The 23681-nt window shown below is 36.1% G+C and overlaps 1 protein-coding gene across 2 annotated transcripts in view; it reads left to right on the top strand.

Annotated features, from left to right (window-relative positions):
* Nucleotides 1–23681, top strand: part of LOC127411457 (mitogen-activated protein kinase-binding protein 1-like) — a 67250-nt gene that overhangs the window by 31291 nt on the left and 12278 nt on the right. The window contains exons 5-15 of one of the 2 annotated variants that reach the window (XM_051647035.1): nt 2783–2953; nt 3303–3440; nt 3668–3850; nt 4802–4819; nt 7078–7238; nt 11459–11648; nt 13856–13993; nt 16791–16975; nt 18812–18903; nt 22869–22994; nt 23091–23161. In XM_051647035.1, the coding sequence (XP_051502995.1) occupies nt 2783–2953; nt 3303–3440; nt 3668–3850; nt 4802–4819; nt 7078–7238; nt 11459–11648; nt 13856–13993; nt 16791–16975; nt 18812–18903; nt 22869–22994; nt 23091–23161 (1473 nt within the window). The remainder of the gene's footprint in view (nt 1–2782; nt 2954–3302; nt 3441–3667; nt 3851–4801; nt 4820–7077; nt 7239–11458; nt 11649–13855; nt 13994–16790; nt 16976–18811; nt 18904–22868; nt 22995–23090; nt 23162–23681) is intronic. The other variant, XM_051647036.1, reaches the window with a different exon arrangement.

A 23681-nucleotide genomic window follows, 5' to 3' on the forward strand; every position in this document is an offset into this window, starting at 1 on the left:
TTTACGAGTTGTTAAAGTGTTATGCACGCATGTATGGCAAAAATCAAATGGTCCACCTTGAAGGCATGTTTGCTGTACTAACATCCAAATCCAAGGTTCCCATTGTCAGGGAATTTTGAAATGGTCATGGAAATTAATTTTCCTAAATCAATACAAATTATTTTGGTAACACTTTACAATAAGGTTCCATTTGTTAACATTAGTTAACTACATTAGTTAACATTAACTAAGAATGAACAATACTTTCACAACATTTATTAATCTTGGTTAATGTTATTCTCAACATATACTAATACATTTTTAAAATCAAAAGTTGTACTTGTTAACATTAGTTAATGCACTATGAACTAACATGAACTAAAAATAAACAATTTTATTTTTATTAACTAACATTAATAAAGATTAATATATATATATATATATATATATATATATATATATATATATATATATATATATTGTTCATTGTTTGTTCATGATACCTAAAGTTAACGAATGGAACCTTATTGTAAAGTGTTACCAAAATTTTGTAGTGATATATTGATATACAGGTGCATCTCAATAAATTAGAATGTCGTGGAAAAGTTCATTTATTTCAGTAATTCAACTCAAATTGTGAAACTCGTGTATTAAATAAATTCAGTGCACACAGACTGAAGTAGTTTAAGTCTTTGGTTCTTTTAATTGTGATGATTTTGGCTCACATTTAACAAAAACCCACCAATTCACTATCTCAAAAAATTAGAATACATCATAAGACCAATAAAAAAAACATTTTTAGTGAATTGTTGGCCTTCTGGAAAGTATGTTCATTTACTGTATATGTACTCAATACTTGGTAGGGGCTCCTTTTGCTTTAATTACTGCCTCAATTCGGCGTGGCATGGAGGTGATCAGTTTGTGGCACTGCCGAGGTGGTATGGAAGCCCAGGTTTCTTTGACAGTGGCCTTCAGCTCATCTGCATTTTTTGATCTCTTGTTTCTCATTTTCCTCTTGACAATACCCCAAAGATTCTCTATGGGGTTCAGGTCTGGTGAGTTTGCTGGCCAGTCAAGCACACCAACACCATGGTCATTTAACCAACTTTTAGTGCTTTTGGCAGTGTGGGCAGGTGCCAAATCCTGCTGGAAAATGAAATCAGCATCTTTAAAAAGCTGGTCACCAGAAGGAAGCATGAAGTGCTCCAAAATTTCTTGGTAAACGGGTGCAGTGACTTTGGTTTTCAAAAAACACAATGGACCAACACCAGCAGATGACATTGCACCCCAAATCATCACAGACTGTGGAAACTTAACACTGGACTTCAAGCAACTTGGGTTATGAGCTTCTCCACCCTTCCTCCAGACTCTAGGACCTTGGTTTCCAAATGAAATACAAAACTTGCTCTCATCTGAAAGGAGGACTTTGGACCACTGGGCAACAGTCCAGTTCTTCTTCTCCTTAGCCCAGGTAAGACACCTCTGACGTTGTCTGTGGTTCAGGAGTGGCTTAACAAGAGGAATACGACAACTGTAGCCAAATTCCTTGACACGTCTGTGAGTGGTGGCTCTTGATGCCTTGACCCCAGCCTCAGTCCATTCCTTGTGAAGTTCACCCAAATTCTTGAATCGATTTTGCTTGACAATCCTCATAAGGCTGCGGTTCTCTCGGTTGGTTGTGCATCTTTTTCTTCCACACTTTTTCCTTCCACTCAACTTTCTGTTTACATGCTTGGATACAGCACTCTGTGAACAGTCAGCTTCTTTGGCAATGAATGTTTGTGGCTTACCCTCCTTGTGAAGGGTGTCAATGATTGTCTTCTGGACAACTGTCAGATCAGCAGTCTTCCCCATGATTGTGTAGCCTAGTGAACCAAACTGAGAGACCATTTTGAAGGCTCAGGAAACCTTTGCAGGTGTTTTGAGTTGATTAGCTGATTGGCATGTCACCATATTCTAATTTTTTGAGATGGTGAATTGGTGGGTTTTTGTTAAATGTGAGCCAAAATCATCACAATTAAAAGAACCAAAGACTTAAACTACTTCAGTCTGTGTGCACTGAATTTATTTAATACACGAGTTTCACAATTTGAGTTGAATTACTGAAATAAATGAACTTTTCCACGACATTCTAATTTATTGAGATGCACCTGTACATTTTTTTAGTAACCCTGTGCTCTGAAATATTTTACCAGCTATATATTATTTATTATATATAATATTATAAATAAAATTTGCTAGATTTTTTTTTTCTGCTGACCCAGTCAGGCCAGTAGTTCATATTTTTACTTGCCAACATTTTCACTGGCCTCACTACAAAAAAGCAAAAAAAAAAAAAAAAAAAAATTCTTTGGATTTTTTACATTTTAATTTCATTTATAATTTTATTTCTAATTAAAATACTACATCCTAGTAATTTTTTCTTCTATAATTAGGAATAAAGCTGAAAAATGTATAGCCAAAATGTATGAACTCATAAATACACTTCTGCTGGAATATGATAGCGAACCATGTTTTTCTTAACAAATCTTATCCTAACAGGTTTAAATCGACTACATTTGCAACACCAATACATTCACAGAAAACTTTGGTGACAGTACAGTACAGTCAACTGGCCTGAAACTATCTGACTCTGACACTAACCCAGAGCCAGCGGGCCATCATTATTGTTTAGCCCTGGAGTGATTCATTAGTAAATCGTTCTCAAAAAGATGTTTGTAAATCCATTTTTACAAGATCATGAAAATATATTGGTCAAAAGGTGAGTGTGAACCCTAAAAATCTCTATACTTAATCTCTATAGAGTGGTCATATGCCAGCGGTGCGTGTCTGGGATGTGGCAGAGAGGACACAGGTGGCGGAGTTGCAGGAACACAAGTACGGCGTGTCCTGTGTGGCTTTCTCCCCCAACAGCAAATATATCGTCAGCGTGGGTTACCAGCATGACATGATTGTCAACGTCTGGGCCTGGAAGGTGACTAGCAATATCTGTACAGCCATAAAACACTCAACATAGCTGCTTTTTTTTTTTGTTATTATGTGAGAAGAAAGAGAATACTTAGTGATACGGGAGACATAAAACTAGCACTGCTATGTTAGAAAACTGGTTGCCAGGGAAAACAGTCAATTAAACAAGTTAAACTGTCAAAAGTCAAATATCAAAGATATAAAAGTCAAATTTTCCATCTTGGTATTTGCACTTTGACAGACAAAAATCCTAAATCAAGACTGTAACACACAGACACATGAATCAGAGTAAAAGTAATAGAAGATTTGAAAAAATAATTGCTTTGTCACCTAATTTTAATGTTTTTTTTTTTCAGAAAAACGTAGTGGTTGCCGCCAACAAAGTGTCCAGTAAAGTGACAGCTGTGTCTTTCTCGGATGACAGCTCTTATTTTGTTACAGCAGGAAACAGACATGTGAAGTTCTGGTATCTTGACCACACTAAGTCTTCCAAGGTACACGATGCAGACGTGGAAGACTGCAGCCAACCCTCTTATCTCCACCAAATATAGTTCAGATTAGATCTCTCTGGCCAACACTTTGTCTCTAGCTCTCAATTAGTTGTTACCACAGACAGCAAAGGCTTCAGCTCAAAATGTCTAACACTACATAAACTTGCAGTTTGTCAACACTGTACTAAAGATGATCCTGGTCCTAGATGAATGTCTCATCCATCTCTCAGGTGAACGCCACAGTCCCATTACTGGGCCGCTCTGGTCTTCTCGGAGAGCTGCGGAATAACTTCTTCAGCGATGTGGCCTGTGGAAAGGGCCGGAAGTTGAGCAGCACATTCTGCATCACTTCCTCTGGGCTGCTCTGTGAATTCAACAACAAAAGAATGCTGGACAAGTGGGTGGAGCTTAGGGTGAGTGACTAGGATGCTGATTGGTCTGTTTAGAATTCACAAGTCATAAATATGCATGCAGGTGTAATAGAGTTTAACAGTAGGGGTCTGGAAGGAAAAGCGTCATTTATATAGCTTGATTACAGTATCGCCAACTGTAGAATTGGAATTCTTAAACACAGACAAGCGGAGTGATACATTTTTCTGTTCTTTTTAAACGAATAGTTCACCCAAAAATGTACTTGCCCTAATGTCGTTCCAAACTCACATGACTTTCTCTCTTCTGCAAAACAAATAATTTAACAAATGTCCCGTTGGCTGAATTCAGTACAATGGAAGTGCATACTGACTCACATCAGAATTTAATTACTGTAAGCACCCAAAAGTATCATAAAAGTAGTCCATGTGACTCGTGCATCATATTCCAAGACTTCTGAAGTCATACTAAATTTTTGTATGATGGATAGACCATTAATTTATTCCCTCTAAAATCATATTAAATCAAATCATTAATAAAGTCCATAAGCAACACTGAAATTTTATATGGCAGCTATGTCAATTAAAATAAAAACGAATTGATTCTTACGACACGATGTCATGACATTTGGTCACGTGGCACGCAAGAACCAGACAGGATATTTGTTTACTGTTTGTGAAACTTAAGGCCCTGGCGAAGTGCTTCTTCATTCTTTGCTCAGAGCCAAAAAGAAGTTTGAAACACATGAGCAGCGACATAATTCAAGCTCATTATTTGCAATTGAACTTTGTTGGTGTTTTTTTCCTCTCTCTCTCTCTCTTTTTTTTTTTTTTTTTTGTTTTTTTGCTGATATCAAAGCCCTTCTGCTCCTAGGGTGTTTCTAAACTGTCTGTTGTGTAAAACAAGTGTGGAATGTGTGTCTGTGCTAATTAATATCAATGCTGCTGTTGTTGTCTAATATTAGTCTGTTCTGCCTCTCCTCTTACACTGCACAGAGAAATGACAGTTTCGCAGTAAGTCTCATATCTGGGCTGCGGCTTTCATGCCTCATTGTAAAACGCATTGAATGATCATTCACCATTCTCATCTGTTTGACCCACCTCACTGTAGTGACATCACTTAGATTTATACTGTAATAGTTTTCACTCTAATATCAGAAAGAATTTCATATTACTTATGGCACTTGCACATTTACATCTGCCTTATGTCTAATACACACATTAAAGTCCTTACATCCTAGTGACAGACCGATATTTATTGGCCAAGCCGATTATTTGACTGATATTTGGCCATTTTGAGTGCAACGGCATTAGTTGATCATCAAGCCTGCTTGGCTGAAGTGTTGGCTAAAAAAAAAAAAAAAAAAAAAAAAACATAAATGGATAATATCCATTTTCTGTTTTCAAATATTTGTGTGAATTTTTAGTTCATATAGTGTACATTTTTTTTTTTTTTTGGTCATATAATTGTAATTGTAATGTGACATAATATTTGTATTATATTCATATATTGCCATTATATAGGCCACCCTGCTGTCTAGATATGTGCATCGGTTATTGAAAACCCATATCGGTCCGCCACAAGTCCTAATTTAAACCACACAATATACTCATTCACCAGTGCTTTATTTCATTTTTGTTACATATTACATTATTTTTCATGTCTTCAGAGGGGAAAATATTAGAAAAGTAGTAACATTTATTGAATAAAGATCTACTGTATCTCTGTAAGGAGGACACAACTGAATTTCTGGAATGTGGAGGGTTCTTGTCTTATCAGAAGACAGTTAAATCTTCGCAATCGTGTTGTGAACCTGAAAGGAAAAGTTCACCCAAAAATGTAAATTCTCTCATCATTTACTCACCCTCACGCCATCCCAGATGTTTATGACTTTCTTTCTTCTGCAGAACACAAATGAAGATTTATAGGAGAATATATCTGCTCTGTAGGTCCATACTATACAAGTGGATGGTGACCAAAACTTTGAAGCTCCAAAAAACATAAAGGCAGATAAAAGAAATCCATATGACTCCAGAGGATAAATCCATGTCTTCAGAAGCGATCTGATCGGTTTTGGGTGAGAACAGACCAAAATGTAATTTTTTCACTATAAATCTCAAAATCAGTAGTCTCCGTGGAGATCATGATTTCAAGCTCGATTACACTTCCTATTGCTTGACACATGTGCAGAGCGCTAGATGGCACTATAGGAAGTGTAATCGAGTTTAAAATCGTGATCTTCAAGGAGACTGCTGATTTTAAGGTTTATAGTGATAAAAGAGTTATATTTTGGTCTGTTCTCACAATCCGATTGGATCACCTCAGAAGACATGAATTAAACCACTGGAGTCGCATGGGTTACTTTAATGCTGCATTTATATGCTTTTTGGAGCTTCAACGTTTTGGTCACCATTCACTTGCATTGTATGGACCAACAGAGCTGAGATATTCTTCTAAAAATCTTAATTTGTGTTCTGCAGAAGAATGAAAGTCATTCACATCTGGGATGGCATGAGGGTGAGTAAACGGTGAGAGAATTTTCACTTTTGGGTGAACTAATCCTTGAAGCACATGATTCAAAGATATTGATCTGGCTCCTTCTCACAAACTGCCAAAGTGGGTCATGGTCAGAGCGGAGGGCGCTTGCACAATTCTGCTTTTGTGGTGGGCCCTATACCCACTGCACTGAGAAAACGTACAGAGGAAGAGTGCCAGAAAGAAAGGGATACAGAGAGAATGAGACGGGGGCACAAAAGCATCTCTGTCTAACAGTTTATCAACTTCAAGAATACTGTGGGTCAATACACAATGTGATTTATCCAAAAATGTACCTTGTTCTTTCAACATATAGATTATTTACATAGCTAAATATCTCCCTGTTTGTACCTAACCTCTCGAAATTAAATTAGATATTTGTGAAAGAGACATAAGATATCTCATCTAATGCGTTTAAATGAAAAATCACATGGATAACCCATGTATTCTCTCTTACACACAAACAGATATACAGTATATTGCTTCAATGCTGCCTTACTTTTGGTTCAATCTCATCAGCTGTTATTTACAGGCTGCATATATATTTTCATAACATTGTCAGAGGAATTTCATGAGACGGTATATCTCACAGACATAGCTCTCATTTTGTCTGTTGTTAAAATTCATCCAACGTCTTTTGTAATATTGACTTTCCTCAGATATCACTCCAAAATCTCAGGATTTTCTTGTTAATTTGTTGTTTATTTCCAACTCCATTTCTCTCTCTCTCTTTTAGACTAGCATGGCCACGTCTCTGTCAGTCACTGAGGATCTGATCTTCTGTGGTTGTGCTGATGGTACCGTGAGAGCGTTCAGTCCTATCGATCTGCACTTCATCTGCACGCTGCCTCACCCTCACTGTCTGGGCACAGACATCGCTACTGTTACTGAGGCCAGGTAAGATGAAGCCAGGTGTGTTACGGTATACAGAGGTTAGCCTATCATAACAGACAACATTTACTTAAAGAAATCTTAAAGGTACAGTACAGTAGCAAAAACAGCCTGTTTAATACGAAAGGTCAGAGGGTAGGTGAAAATTGTAAAACTACATTAAAGCTGTTTTTAGTGCAAGAAACTTGCATCTGACCACAAAGGAAAAGATGATACAATAGATGAGATAAATGAGAAAATTAATGTTTTGTTATTAGATGTACTTCTTTGGTTAAAAGTACAACTTATTTTATCAACTGGAAGAGCATGGTGCTAGTAAGGCCATGGTCATGGGTTCAGTTAATAGGGAACACTCATGCTGATTAAAAATTGTATGCCTTGAATGCAGTGTAAATTGCTGTTGATAAAATTAATGTAAAGGTCATTGACAAATAAGGTTATCTGATGTGATAAATTAGAAATCTTTTAAAAATCTAGCTTAAAAAACTTGTCAAGTTCGTAAAAATCAAATTCTGTGCCTATGTTGGTTTCATACGTTTTTGAAAAATAATTATAGAATTTTGTACCAAAAAAGATTTAGACATTTTAAAAATGTCAAGTGGAATACCATCAAGTAAAAGGTTTTAAAATACTTTCCTTGCACCTTGAATACATGTAAATGTACATTTTGCATCAGGGGTCTTCAACAATTTTCGGACCAAGGACCCCCTGGTGGGTAGAGAGATGGAGCCGGGACCCCTGTTACATATTGTGTTAAATTGAGTGTTGTGTTTTATGCCTATAAAAACGTGTATGGTAGGCTACCATATTATTGTATGTACATACTTTATGATGACAGATAGATAGACAGACAGACAGACAGACTGCCAGACAGATAGACACAGACAGATAGATAGATAGATAGACAGACAGACCCTGTGCATGCAGAATTTTTTTATTTTATTTTTTTTATAAGGTTACTAATATGGAGTCTTCATCTCATGTGAGTGATCAATTTTATACATATATTTTAAAATTAAATTTCATTAGGAGTAAAACTTTGCAATGACTGAGTGCACCTTTAATTATGTTGTTTTGACAGTGTGTGTGTGTGTGTGTGTGTGTGTGTGTGTGTGTGTGGAAGGTTAAGAACCGTGTATGCCAGCTTGATAATCTCAGTGGTAACTATTTATTTACACCAGGCAAGTAGGCTATTGTTCTGAAAGTAAAACACAACTAATAATAAAAATAAATTGTAGGCTGTCATCTGCTCATCCGCACAGCGCGAACAACAAAGCAGACATGTTACTCACACGACCGTCCACTGCAGCACCGCTGAACCTGATGTGTGTCGCGCTTTGAGTGGCTCGTAATGAGCATGGGCAGGTGAATGGTTTGTCTGGGCTGCACGCTTCTGCTGACTAGCTCCATTTCGTCACACTTTAACAGTGTTTAGCTCCAATCAATTCATATCTAAATAAAACAGGATGTGCGAATATGAGCAACGATTAAAAAGAAATAGGAAGATTTGGCATGCAGGTGCCTAAGGATTAAAACACATAACATTTATCTAGGCCTGTCGCGATTATTAAAAAACCGTCAAAGAGGAGACAAAGGTTTTGCTTCATGAGAAACAAGGGCTCATGGGTTTAATCAGAGCATTAAAATAACATGTGAAAGTGAAGAAATTAGGACAGAAATATTTTACTATAGCATAATATAACAAAATATTATATAAATATTATATATATATATATATATATATATTATAACAAATATATAATGTAAAATATTCAAAAAACTAAAATTGACCAAAACTAAAGTTGACCAAAAAGAGAGAAATATTTTAAGCATTTAGAAATATTTTGATATTTAAAACATAATTTTTCATGTCATTCATGTTTTTAAAGCCTTAAAAGGAAATCACACATTCCTATTTTAGTATTTGATTTTTATGTTTCAAAAATGACTTCTTAAGGTGTATGAAGCACACCTGCAAAAAAAAACACACCTTAAGAAAAATACAATTATATGACAATTCATTGTGAAAACGAGGAAATCAATCGTCATAGCCCTAAAACAGACAATTAATTGTCATAATCGCAATTATTTGTTTGACAATTAATCGTCAGGCAAATGTCATAATCGTGACAGCCCTACACTTATCTCTGTCGCTCACATGTGAGTGATCATTACAAGTGCCAATGATGGATCAAACAATAATTTGCAGAACCCCTAAGGATCGTGGACCCCCCCCCCGTTGAAGACTCTTGCTTTACATCATTATTTATTTATTTATTTATTAAATAATTTTAAGTCACGAATATCAATAAGTTAGGGGTACTCCATTTGACATGAACAAAATATGCAAAATTCACACACAGTCTTGAGAGTCTAAAGGGGTCCTCTCTGTATTTTTTTTGGATGACATTATAGCTACATGAACTTACACCACATTTTTGATTTAAAGCCCCAGAAAAAAAAAAAATCAAAACAACTTTGAACTCGGAAATTGAAAATATTTTGTAAATAATTCTCAATGGTGATTCTTATAAGAGTTTCATTATTGTAATGAATAATTTTTTCTGCTTTAAAATGATATTTGTTGTGAAAAGTGCTATACAAATAAAAATGATTTGACTTGAGTTACTGTGAATCATAGTAGAGATGGATTCAAGTAACTTTTTTGTAATTGCATTTTTTATATAATTTTTAATAGATCTGAAAAAAACAAACAAAAAAAAAAACTTATCATGTCAATGACCTGTAAATGTATTTGAGAACTTTACTTGCATTGTACTGTAAACTCTGTTTAAAATCAGAGCTGTAACAGTGCAACAGTTTTCGAAAGTCAGCTCAGCAGGATAAATGTTTTGACCCAGAAATATCTAGAGATTTTTCTACTGGATGAGCTGCTGTCTTGTGTCTAACATCATACATTTGCAAATACCCTGAAGTGATCCTGAAATCTTTGTCTGTTTGAAGATTCAGCCTGGATTCATGTAGTATAGATGAAGAAGCTTAGCCTGTGACATCTGTTTAGCATTCTCTGCTTTCCCTCCAAATTGTCAGAAACACGCAAGACCTCTTAGTCTACCACCCATAAATATGCAAAGACTCTGCTGGAAGGCTCAGATGAAACTCTTGACCTCTATTATATATTATATTCAGTGAGACTGATTTTGAGAGAGATTTTGAGCTGATACTTACATTCTTTACACTGTAGTTTTGACTAGTGAATGATGCATTTCAGTTGACTGCAAAAAAGCTACAGTTCAAACAGTGATTATTTTTGCAGTTCTGTTTGGTGACGATAGTGGCACAGAATTTACACATTTCTGTCATCCTGTCTGTCTCATTATAATTGCAACCTAGTCTCATAGAATGAGCGTTACTATAACTACATTTTTGCAAACTGACTTTAACGTGCCACATTCTACGTTTTGCCGCAGTTTCCTGGTGAAATTAATGCTAGATGCGCTACAACAACTGTGCGTTTTATTTACTTTCACACCAATCATGAGTACGATGGCTAATTATGACTTTATAAATGTTACATTTTTCGCACTGTTACTCACACACTGCTATGTTATGATATCGAAACACTTTCACTCTAACACATCATTTAAACAATGACTCATTTTAATGCTTGTATTACAGATCCACCTACATTTAAACAATTATTCTAACATGATTAACTTGCACGGTAGCGCACCTGATAAAGTGTTGGACTTTGGACTTGGATTGCCCAACAAAACACGCAAACTGACACATGAGACGAAAGCATCAAAGAAGCAACACAAAATGACGTGGTTGCTTCAGAAAATTTGATTTTCATGTCGCATTTGCTTTTAGGACACTATCGATTAGGTTTAGGTGTTGGTTTAGGGTAAGGATGTCTGTTTTGTTCACCTCTCATTTGCCTTTTGGGGTCTATTGGTTAGGTTTAGGTTCAAGTTTTAGGTTAGCGAGGTACGTTTTGCTCATTAAAACCACCATCTAATAAAAGAAAAAAAAAACGTAAAATCTTGTCTGATTACTACACCATTTCACTTGTGTTTGGCTTGCCATGCTGGACACGGTCATGCAATCTTCATGAGATTAGGCTGAATAATTTTCAGTAAACAGCAGTCGTTTAAGTGCGAGTTCTGCTTGAACATTCTCGTATGACACTTTCGGGTGACCTTTTGTGACCCCACAGACCAGCTGTCTTTACTGCCAATCCATCAAGATGTCTCTCTTCACAGTCACCTCTTTGCATACAAGGAAAATGTGCGCTATCCTGATGCAGTAGCTGTGTCCTACGACCCTGCGAACCGCTGGCTGTCCTGTGTGTATAACGACCACAGTCTGTACGTGTGGGACGTCCGTGATCTTCGTAAAGTGGGGAAGGTTTACTCCGCTCTCTACCATTCATCCTGTGTGTGGAGTGTAGAGGTGAGAATCAAGAGGTTTTGACAAACATTTAACGCAAATATTAAAGTCAACATGAAATTAAAATTCACATTATTTACTGTCTTAATGTGCTTTCCTGGTATTATTAAGAATGATTTACAGTGTCTTTACTGGCTGCTCCAAAAAGAAAATGTTTGTCTTTGTAACGTTCTCTTAGTGTAATAACTATTGTCTCATTGAATATCCTGTATTCATTTAAAATATGTCACATCAATGGATTTTGGATGCTGTTTCATGTTGACTTGAGAAGGAATCTCAGACCCTGTTTCCACCTGGTATTATGATGCGTCTTGGGTGATCCGATCACATGTGGTCAGATAAGACACATCGCTGTTTACACCTGGTCGTTTAAATGCGTCTTCTGTGATCACTTGTGATCGGATTTGGAGGGGAGGGACTCTGTTTCATGACAACATACAGCAGTCACTATGTCAGTGTGTTCCTGCGTGACATTAAAGCACAACAAAGACAGAAAAGACAAAGAAAGTGTGAAAAAATGGCACGCTATTTCTCCCTGATGCATCTGATAACAAAATCAAAATTTCGAGCAGAATTGTCTGTTGTTTTAGTGGATTACCTGTATTAAACTGTGCTGCAGATGTTCCTGCTTCTCATCAGTGTCACTGCGTGTTGATTTCAGACACACTGAAGAAGATCTGTGAAGTTCTCATGCTTGTGTGTGTGTATTCTCATTTTTTATCGATCGGACTGTTATTCCTTTTAAAACTGCTCATATCTGACAAAGTTTAAACTCTTGTTTTAGCGCAGTGGTTGATTGACAGGTGAGGGGTGGTGCTTCGCTGATGCCGGGACACTTACAGGACGGATTAGCGTTTACACATCAAATGTGATGCGTTTAGATGCATTTTTGACCATGTATGTGGTTTTTGTGATCCAATCACAAAATGTTTTAGACCCCGTTTAGACCTTGTAACAGGTAAAGTCTCTGCTTAAGGGAAAGGAGAAGGCGGGAACCGGCTGAGCAGTCAACGTAAACTTTTAATGGTATAAAGAAACTGAAACATAACAGGGGTGCCATCCAGACTGGCTTACTCCCCCTCACCATCTCTGGAGGTATGCAAGCTTGCAAACTGTAGTCTGGCTGCCCTTCTGGCCGCTCCGCTACCCGATGATCCTCCCCAACTCCTGAGAATCTGTGAGAGAGACGAGGGGAGGGGGAGTGGAGAGGGAAAGTGCGAGCAGGAGAGACAGAGAGAGGAGAGAGAGAGAGAAAAAAAAACTGTCTCGCCGGTCCCGAACACACTGTCGAATAGTCCTCAGCCAGCTGTGCAGCAGTCCTCCACGACGCCGGGCTCCTACGCCTCCCAGCAAATGTCAGCGGCTCCTCTGCCTCTTGGCAGACGGCAGCGGCTCCTCTGCTCTATGATGGCCAGCAGCGGCTCCTCCGTCTCCTGGCGGACGGCAGCGGGCTCCTCCACCTTCTGGCGAACTGCCCCAGTACCACCGGACCATACCTCCTCGCCGTCGTGACCCTCCATCAGTGAAGAGGGCTCTCCAACAGCGCATCCCTCCTCCATACCGGGTTTCAGTACCAATGTAACAGGTAAAGTCTCTGCATGAGGGAAAGGAGGTGGCGGAAAACGGCTGAGCAGTCACTGTAAACTTTAAATGGTATAAAGAAACGGAAACAACATAAAACACACAGCGCTGACCACATGTGATCCGATCACCAAAAGCACATCTTAATATCAGGTGGAAACGGGGTCTCAAGGATCTACTAGCTTTATATTAGCAAGGTATTGGTGTCAGAAATGCCTCCTAAATTTTGTTTTTCTTCATTGTTTGGTAATTGATTAACTTTTTAAAGCAGTAGCTATTTCAGAAATGCAGTTTAACTGGTTTCACAAAAAAGTACTGTGGTGGTTCTCTGGTACAGTGATGGTATCAGATGGTAATACCATGGTACTTGAAACAATACCATTGCATTACCCTCAGACTGTTTTGTAAAGAAAACTGTCAATATTCATGTTAATATTGTGTCACATTTATGCCTGTGTAGGATGGGTGATTAATGCCCAGTGCTTTTAGATATTAGTGACCTCGCTTTTTTAACGATGACCTCATAGATGATGAAAAATGAGTTAGTAAATACACCTATATTTGTGTTTGTGATGTGATGCTGTATTGTATTGTGGGATTTAATTATTTAATCTTCCTTTGTCCTGCAGGTGTACCCAGAGTCGAGGGATGGTGAACAGCCCCGTTTGTCTCCAGGATGTTTCCTCAGCTGTTCATCTGACAACACTATCCGCTTATGGAACACAGATGCTCAGAACACTACACTCAGCCGAAATGTAATCAGCAATGTGCGTCACATGACCTCAGTTGTTTAGAGTTCACAAATCTAATCTTCTGTCTTATCAAGTTCAGCACTATTTTACAAAAGTAACTTGCCTTGTCATGCCAAAAGATTTTTTGTATTTATTTACATTTTTTTATACATTTTTTATTTTCATTTATTTATATATTTTTACAAAAAGCAAACATCATACTTGGGTGAATCCATGTCCAGGTCATATTATACCTTAAAATAAAAACAATAAAGATTAAAAAAAAATTGCATAATGAAAATAAACCTATATAACCATTAATATTTTCTGACAGTTTAATTTGTAATTCATATTGTTCTCAATTCTCAGTGTTGATTCTTATACGACTCTCATTATTGTAATGCATACATTTTTAACTGTATTATAGTAAAAAAAAAAGTAAAACAATTTTTATTAAAATCAGTGTAAATTAACGATAGTCCAACAAATATTACCTTAATTTATATACAGTTGAAGTCAGAAGTTTACATACACCTTAGCTAAATACATTTAAACTCAGTTTTCCACAATTCCTGACATTGAGTCGTAGAAAAAATTCCCTGTCTTAGGTCAGTTAGGATCACTACTTTATTTTAAGAATGTGAAATGTCAGAATAATAGTAGAGAGAACGATTTATATCAGCTTTTATTTCTTTCATCACATTCCCAGTGGGTCAGAAGTTTACATACACTTTGTTAGTATTTGGTAGCATTGCCTTTAAATTGTTTAACTTGAGTAAAACATTTTGTGTAGCCTTCCACAAGCTTCTCATAATAAGTTGCTGGAATTTTGGCCCATTCCTCCAGACAGAACTGATGTAACTGAGTCAGGTTTGTAGGCCTCCTTGCTCGCACACGCTTTTTCAGTTCTGCCCACAAATGTTCTATCGGACTGAGGTCAGGGCTTTGTGATGGCCACTCCAATACCTTGACTTTGTTGTCCTTAAGCCATTTTGCCACAACTTTGGAGGTATGCTTGTGGTCATTGTCCTTTTGGAAGACCCATTTGTGACCAAGCTTTAACTTCATGGCTGATGTCTTGAGATGTTGCTTCAATATATCCACATAATTTTCCTTCCTCATGCCATCTATTTTGTGAAGTGCACCAGTCCCTCCTGCAGCAAAGTACCCCCATAACATGATGCTGCCATCCCCATGCTTCACAGTTGGGATGGTGTTCTTCAGCTTGCAAGCCTCGCCCTTTTTCCTCCAAACATAACGATGGTTATTATGGTCAAAAAATTAAATTTTTGTTTCATTAGACCAGAGGACATTTCTCGAAAAAGTAAGATCTTTGTCCCCATGTGCACTTGCAAACTGTAGTCTGGCTTTTTTATGGCGGTTTTGGAGCAGTGGCTTCTTCCTTGCTGAGCAGCCTTTCAGGTTATTTCGATATAGGACTCGTTTTACTGTGGATATAGATACTTGTCTACCTGTTTCCTCCAGCAGCTTCACAAGGTCCTTTGCTGTTGTTCTGGGATTGATTTGCACTTTTCGCACCAAACTACATTCATCTCTAGGAGACAGAATGCGTCTCCTTTCTGAGCGGTATGATAGCTGCGTGGTTCCATGGTGTTGATACTTGCGTACTATTGTTTGTACAGATGAACGTTGTAACTTCAGGTGTTTGGAAATTGCTCCCAAGGATGAACCAGACTGAGGTCTTGTGAGGTCTTGGCTGATTTCTTTTGATTTTCCCATGATGTCAAGCAAAGAGGCACTGAGTTTGAATGTAGGCCTTAAAATACATCCACAGGTACACCTCCAGTTCAGTACACCTCCTATCAGAAGCTAATTGTCTAAAGACTTGACATCATTTTCTGGAATTTTCCAAGCTGCCTAAATGCACAGTTAACTTAGTGTATGTAAACTTCTGACCCACTGGAATTATGATATAGTCAATTAAAAGTGAAACAATCTGTCTATAAACAGTTGTTGGAAAAATTACTCATGTCATGCACAAAGTAGATGTCCAAAATGACTTGCCAAAACTATAGTTTGTTAATATTAAATCTGTGGAGTGGTTAAAAAATGAGTTTTAATGACTTCAACATAAGTGTATATAAACTTCTGACTTCAACTGTATATATAAATAATGTATTTAATATAAATACATAATGTCTAAATATTCATATTTAACATAAAATTAATCAAAGAAATGTATAAATATAAAATAGTATTTATATAAATATTTGTGGTAACAGTTATGAGAATTTGGCGGGGGAAATGTGCTTAATTATGCAAATGGTAGCACAATGCAAAAAATCCTGGTCATAAAAACAAGTTTAATTTTCTTTAAGCAAAACATTATTTACTATTGATTTCTTTTGATTTTGTTTTAAAATAAAATCTAAATATTAATATTTAACATAATATTATCAATAGAATATTATAAATATAAAATAGTATTAATATACATATTTATATTTAACATTTATTTATGCTTTACAATTTCGATATTTTTTTCCACATTATTATTTTATTTATTTTTTTACATTATGGTCACAGTAATGAGAATTTGGCAGGGGAAAGTGTGCTTTAATTGTCATGCAAATAATATTACAATGCAAAAAATCTTAATGGTCCTAAAAAATAGGCTTCATTTTCTTTAAGCAAAATATAATTTACTATTGATTCCTTTTGATTTTCTTGTGAAATATAAACTGGACATAACCCTTGCCATCAACTCCAACTTCTTCCTTAAACCATTCAACTTCCTTTGATGTTTTCAGTAGCTATACACTCAATTGAACAAATCACAGACAGTTTATGTTTTTGATTCTTCTCGCCACAGGACCTTCAGAAGGTCATTTATATGGACAACAACATCTCCACCTTGCTAGACACAGACTGCACCATCTCCAGTAGCTCAGAGAAGGCTGACCCGCAGACCTCTGAGAACCGCACGGGCATTAGGACCATGTGTGTGAGTCCAGACGGGCTGCACCTGGCATCAGGGGACCGCAACGGCACACTGAGGTCTGGCCCCACTGCTTAACACTTCTACACTAATTGATTTGAGTAAATTGATCCTCAGAGGTTTAACTGAAAAGGAAAATGTGTTTGTGATGCACTTGGTTCCCTGTGAGGAATGAAATCACATGGGTATGTAGGTACACTGGGGTAAAGAATATTATTGCATACCAACAATAAAAAAAAAAAAGGGGCTACATTGTCCAACTGGCCAAGCCTTAAATAGACTCATTCACTGCCGTTTAGTTGCAATTTTACAAATTTGATTACAAAACACTTTCAAAACAAGAGTCCTCACTAAAGGACAAACTTAACAAAAATGTTAGATAACACTTTCTATAAAGCCTTTATATATAATGCATATATTGTATTATACATTATAATAATTTTCTTGTGTATTATTGTAACTACAGTTATAATGTATTATAAAGCGTATTTACTTTATATACCTCTTCATGTTATACCTTTAACCCTCCTATTGTCTTAAGCTGCACCATCCTTTTGTCCTTCTGGTCATTTTTGACCCGTATTGAAAACCGTTCAAAATGCATAAATTCTTTAAAGCAGTAGCTATTTCAGAAATGCAGTTTAACTGGTTTCACAAAAAAGTACTGTGGTGGTTCTCTGGTACAGTGATGGTATCAGATGGTAATACCATGGTACTTGAAACAATAACATTGCATTACCCTCAGACTGTACTAAAAACCCCACCTAACAAAAATCTGTTTTATTGTGATCCCAATGTTTAAAATGATTTTATCTCCTGAATATTAATAGAGTAACTATTTTAGAGTAGTAATTTCTTAAAATAAAAAAAGGTTTAAAAACTTGGCAAACATTGGCCAAGGGTGTCTCAATTGACATTTATTTCAATCAATTTTGGCATTTTAGAATATCTTAACTATATTACAACAATGTCTAATTTATTCTGCTTGTATAAAAACAACAGTGTACATTTTAGAGTTACAATTTTAATACTTGTCTGTTTCATAAATTAATCTCTATTGCGTTTTCTAGCAGTCGCAATTGGCACACTTTGCACGTCCATTGCAACAAATCCATTCCCTCCCACTAATGTCAAACCATTTTTTGCAGTTTTACAGGGGTTTATGAAGATGCCGTAATAGTTCTATAATCAATAGATATTTTACCATTGGGGACCTTTAGCCCCATTATACCCTATCATATAAAATCATGTTACTATACTTTTAAAAACAATTAAATGCAAACAATAATTTTTCTTTTTTTATTTTGTTTGTTTTGATAGTCTTGACAAAGTCATAAAGTTTGATTCCAGTACCAAAAACTGCTGTATTTAAAATTAAAAATAGGAAAAATTAAAAAATTAAAAAGTCAATAGGAGGGTTATAAGAGTATAAAGCATTAAAACAATGCAATTGTTATGTGCATTATACTCTTTAAAGCTGACACTTAAAAATCAAATTTAAAAATGCATAAATTCCATTGCATATGATAAGAAAATATCTAACCACAAGTCACCTGCAAACAAATGATGCTAGAGCTTTTTTTTAGAACTAGCTTCACTTTTCTGAGCCATCCTTGCTATGAATTGTAAGCAAGTGGTGTCAAAGTGATTTTTATTTAAAGTATGTAAGTCCGTTCCTCTTGAGTTCACACAGGTGTCCTAGCAGAGTGACCACAGGTTGAGTTTATCACATTAACTATTGACATGTTATACTAACATGGACTTGGTTTGATATTTTCTTATATAATGCAAAGACATTCATAGATTTTTAAGTTTGTCTGACTACAGAGAAAGTGCTACAAAGTGTGAATTTATAAAAAAAGCCCCTCACTAAACTGCTGTTTATTTGATTCTAGAATCCACGATTTGGAGAGCATGGAAGATATTCTGGATGTTCAGGCCCATGACTCTGAGATCTTGTGTCTGGAGTACTCTAAACCAGAGACCGGTATGTTCTGAGAGCTCAGAGGTTCTTCAAACATCTCTTTATAATTAAATCCTGCACTGAGGAGCTGTTTAATGCCCCAGTAAAGTGGAAATAATGGTCCAGCTCAGATGTTCAGCAGATGCTTTATATTCTGGAGTCACCACTTCACACATACTGTATGCCACCAGCAGAGTTTACAACCAGTGTTTACAGTTTAAACTTTACAGGGCAAACTTAAAGTGTCAGATTATTACAAAATTGCATAGTCCTAAAATATCATTAGATCTTACTTTGTGTAAATGCATTAGGTTTCATGACCTAACAGTGGACAAAATATATTTTACAGCATTTATTAGGCTAATCTTTGTTAATGTTAGTTTACAAAATACAATTGTTCCTTTTTTAGTTCATGTTAGTTCATTGCTTTAAAATGTATTAGTATGTGTTGAAATTAACATTAACCAATATTAATAAATGCTGTAAAATTATTGTTCATTGTTAGTTCATGTTTACTAATGTAGTTAACTCATGTTAACAAATGGAACCTTATTGTAGTGTTTCCATGTTTTCTATAAAGGAATATTCAGAGTTGTTTACAACACCTGTGGCATGCTTTGGATTACTACAGAAAAAAAATTGACAATACATTTGGCTTTAAAAACATTCTACTTTGAATATAGTTATTTTCTGTGTTAATGTTTTTTTTTTTTCAGAGGAAGGAGCAGTAGATATCTATTAAGTAGAGTGGATGCTGACGTGACACAGATAGAGGAAAATGACATACCAGTCATAGTTGACTTCTATCAGACCAAGCAAACAAGATTATATACTTTGTAAACAGCAAGCTCTTACAAAAAATAACTGTGTACAGTTGGTACAGTATGGTACAGTGATGGTATCAGTTAGTAATACCATGATACTCTGATATTCATCATTGTACTGTATGATTACTATTTTCAAATGCAATGGTTGTTACATGGTACTCCAAAGCATGGTATTTAAAGAATACCATGGTATTGCCATCAGGGTCGGGGGGAATGCCATTGTAATGAATTATTCTGTGTTTTATTTGTAACATCTGATATACTTCCTAATATAGTCCTAGTTACACTTATTATGGCATAAAATATGAATAGAAGTTGATTTAATTCTTATGGTAAGAGGTAAGAAATTCTTAAATCAGTTCTTAATAAAGCATTTGACATAAATGGATGAAACACAGTTGCATGTTTTAAATGGTTTTAAAATTTTCTCATAAAGGTAAAAAGTGCCCCAAAAATTTAATCCATCGTGGCAAAAATTGCCCCATAATATAAAAGTGAATTTCTGACACTGATTGCCATCATGGTTGCATCCTAAAAAAAAAAAACATTTTGAAAAAACATGGTAAGATATTGTTTATTGTTAGGGCTGGGAAATTTAGTTAATTTCTGCAATTATTATTTTTTGTTTAACGCGTAAAAAAATGAACGCAATTAATGCATTATCTGTTTTTTTTTTAACTTCCTGAAATTTCGAGCGATTGGAGAAAGGTGTCCCGAGTTGTTCCTGGCAGGCTATTCAGCCTTACAGGCTCTGATCAGGGTGGGGGCGGGGTTAGGGCATCTGCCTACCAGGAACAAACCCAGGCACATTTGTACATTGGGGAAAAACTTCACTAATGTTTTTCCCCACTTTCTATAGCTAAAATTGGCATATATAATTTTTTTAGGAGGTACACACTCGACTCGACTGCACATCCTACCACAAAAACTGTTTGTGTGAAGCAGTGTGCGCTTATTCATTAGCGCGACTCGTGTCCCAGGCATAACTGTATGGATAATGGAGACTTCACCCACAAGCGGTGAGCAAGGCGTGCGTGAGATCTCTTTGCATCGTGCGAAAACACTTGTTCATTTTCATCTGAAACGGTTTCAAAAGCAAATCCGCCCGAGTGAGACCCAGCATATGCGCAGCAGAGACTGAGATAGACCTGGCCATTCAGCAAGTTGCAGTCAGGTAAACTTGTAGAGACTGAACGGCAGCCAGAGAAAATAATAGTTTTGAGATTTTAAACTTCAGCAAATTAAACTTCAGCATTTAATACATTTTATATCTGTATGTATTGTGTCTAATAATGCATTGGCAGTGTACACTTAAATTTCTGTTGCCAGTAAAGTTTGATATGAATTGAATCATTAATAACTTATTAAAAAGTCCACTTGAAAACACCATTAGATTTTGCACAAATTGTAATTACAGCATGTCCACTGATTTTATGACATGTAGCCTATACAGTACATATACTTATATCAAAAATACCTGTAAAAATGTGTCTAATTAACTCTTATCTGCAAAAAAAACAAAAAACAAAAAAACAAAAAAACATTAACATATTTAAATAATTAAAATAAATGATGACTAAAAACATTCATATTTCAGGACACTTATGAAACTGCCTACTCTGCAGTCCAGATACAGTATCTGTCCATCAGTCTATCTGTCTCTTATTCAGGACCCTTTAGCGGTCACTGTACATTTTCTCTTTCGGGTACTATATCTTTTCAACATGCACATCAGAAAACAACTGCGGTAATGAGCAAGTGAGAGCTGCTTCGTTCTAAATTGTCCATGAGGAACGCAAACCCTTGTGGGGAAGCATTTTGATTAGATTCTGCATTGTTCACTAAAGAACATCACATCATCATTTGTGTGACAGCTCTAAAAACATTAGAATATGATGAGAGCTTTCATTTTGAGAATATGATGAGAAAAACATTAGAATATGATGAGAGCTTTCATTTTGGGAATATCTGGGCTGTTGGTGTTTCGCGTACTGTTGCAGAAACATCTCATGATGTTCTGTTCTCATGCTGTGAAAAGCATTTGCATTCTTCCCTCACTGTGAAGTCACACATGCGTGTTAGAGGATCAGCATGTGGTGTGAAAAGTATGAGAATGAGAACAGCACACAGTTCACCGGATATTGAACTTTTTAACACAGTTAGCTATTTCAGAAATGCAGTTTAGCTAGTATGTCCTGCAAAAAAATTAACTTGGAAGTACCATAGTACAATGATTGTGTCAGATGATAATACCATGGAACTTAAATGTATGTACTATGGTACTACTGTATGATTTTTCATGTACCATGGTATTTTCTCGGTACTTTAAAGTACTTCAAAGTATATCACGGTATTACCATTGTGGTTGTGTACAAAAACATATGACACTGTATCAAAAACATTGAATTTCAATGATGGCATGTCCAAAAGATCATGGAATTTCTATGGTAGGCTACTATTTAAAACTATTAAACATTATATTACTATGATAACTTGCAAATATCATCGTAATGCCATGACAGGATGTCTAAAAACATATTAGCATGTTGCCCTGTCCAGAATCATGGTATTATAAATGTACTATGTCCAAAAGCATGATATTACCTTGGCACTATTCCCGAAAAAATTCAAATAAAATTACCATAGTACCTTATCAGAAAAATCATGGTAATACTATGATAGGATTTCCAAAATAAAACATGGTACTAGATCCAAACAACAAGGTATTACTGTTGTACAATGTCCAAAAACATGGTGTTATCATGGTACTATGTCAAAAAACATGGTATTATCATGGTACTATTTGTCCAAAAAAAAAAAAAAAGAAAAAACATGGTACTACTATGTTACCATGTCTCAAAAATCATGTTTATACCATGATAGAATTTTCAGAAAACATTACCATGGAACAAATGTCCAAAAAAAAACAAAAAAAACCCATAGTGTTACCATGGTAACATGTCCAAACACTACGGTAATATTATAATACTTTTTTGTAAGGGATACGTAGGAGGTAATGACAGCATTCATTTAGGTGAAGAATATAATTTAGAGGGAGTTTAATTTTTTATGCATAGGGCAGATAAGTACTAATACTCTTTGTACTGTGTGTGTGTGTGTGTGTGTGTGTGTGCGTCTGCTTGTGTCTGCTTGTGTCTGCAGGGCTGAAGCTGTTAGCCACCGCTAGTAGAGACAGACTGATCCATGTGCTGGATGTGGAGCAGGAATATGGTCTGCTACAAACACTGGATGAACACTCGTCCTCTATCACTGCTGTCCGATTTGCTGGTGAGACTCTGTCAGACAGATAACCTGTCCTGTAGGAGCTTCACAGTTGTTATTTCTGCTCAAATGTTCATATGCGGCACCTTTGTTTTTGTTTAGCTAATGATGGCAAAGTCAGAATGATCAGTTGTGGTGCTGATAAAAGTATCTACTTCCGCACAGCACAGAAGGTGAGACTTAAAACTGCAATACAGTAGTTGAATGTTCTTCAAAGTGTTTTCTATGCTTGTTTCCTTCATTGTAAAAAAACAAATGTCACTGTGAATTTGAACAGCGGCTTCATTCAGAGCTGTTAAATTCGTCAGGCCTCAAGAAACTGTTGCGATTCAGAATTCCAGAGCCAGTGCTTCAAAGAACAGCTGATTTAAATAGCCACACAAACACTTAACACCCTCTTCCAAATCATCCACAAGTAGACAGTGATTAAGTGGGAAACACAAACAAGCAGCAGTTCTTTTTAACTCTCATATATACTTAGGATTTAAAAACAAGAATCCTGAGAAACAAGCTTAGAGTAGTCTATATATACACTGGCGGCCAAAAGTTTGGAATAATGTACAGATTTAGCTGTTTCGGAAGGACATCGGTACTTTAATTCACCAAAGTGGCATTCAGCTGATCACAGAGTATAGTCAGGACATTACTGATGTAAAAAACAGCACCATCACTATTTGAAAAAAGTCATTTTTG

Source organism: Myxocyprinus asiaticus, chromosome 20 (genome assembly GCF_019703515.2).
Source record: "Myxocyprinus asiaticus isolate MX2 ecotype Aquarium Trade chromosome 20, UBuf_Myxa_2, whole genome shotgun sequence".
Classification (NCBI taxonomy): domain Eukaryota; kingdom Metazoa; phylum Chordata; class Actinopteri; order Cypriniformes; family Catostomidae; genus Myxocyprinus; species Myxocyprinus asiaticus.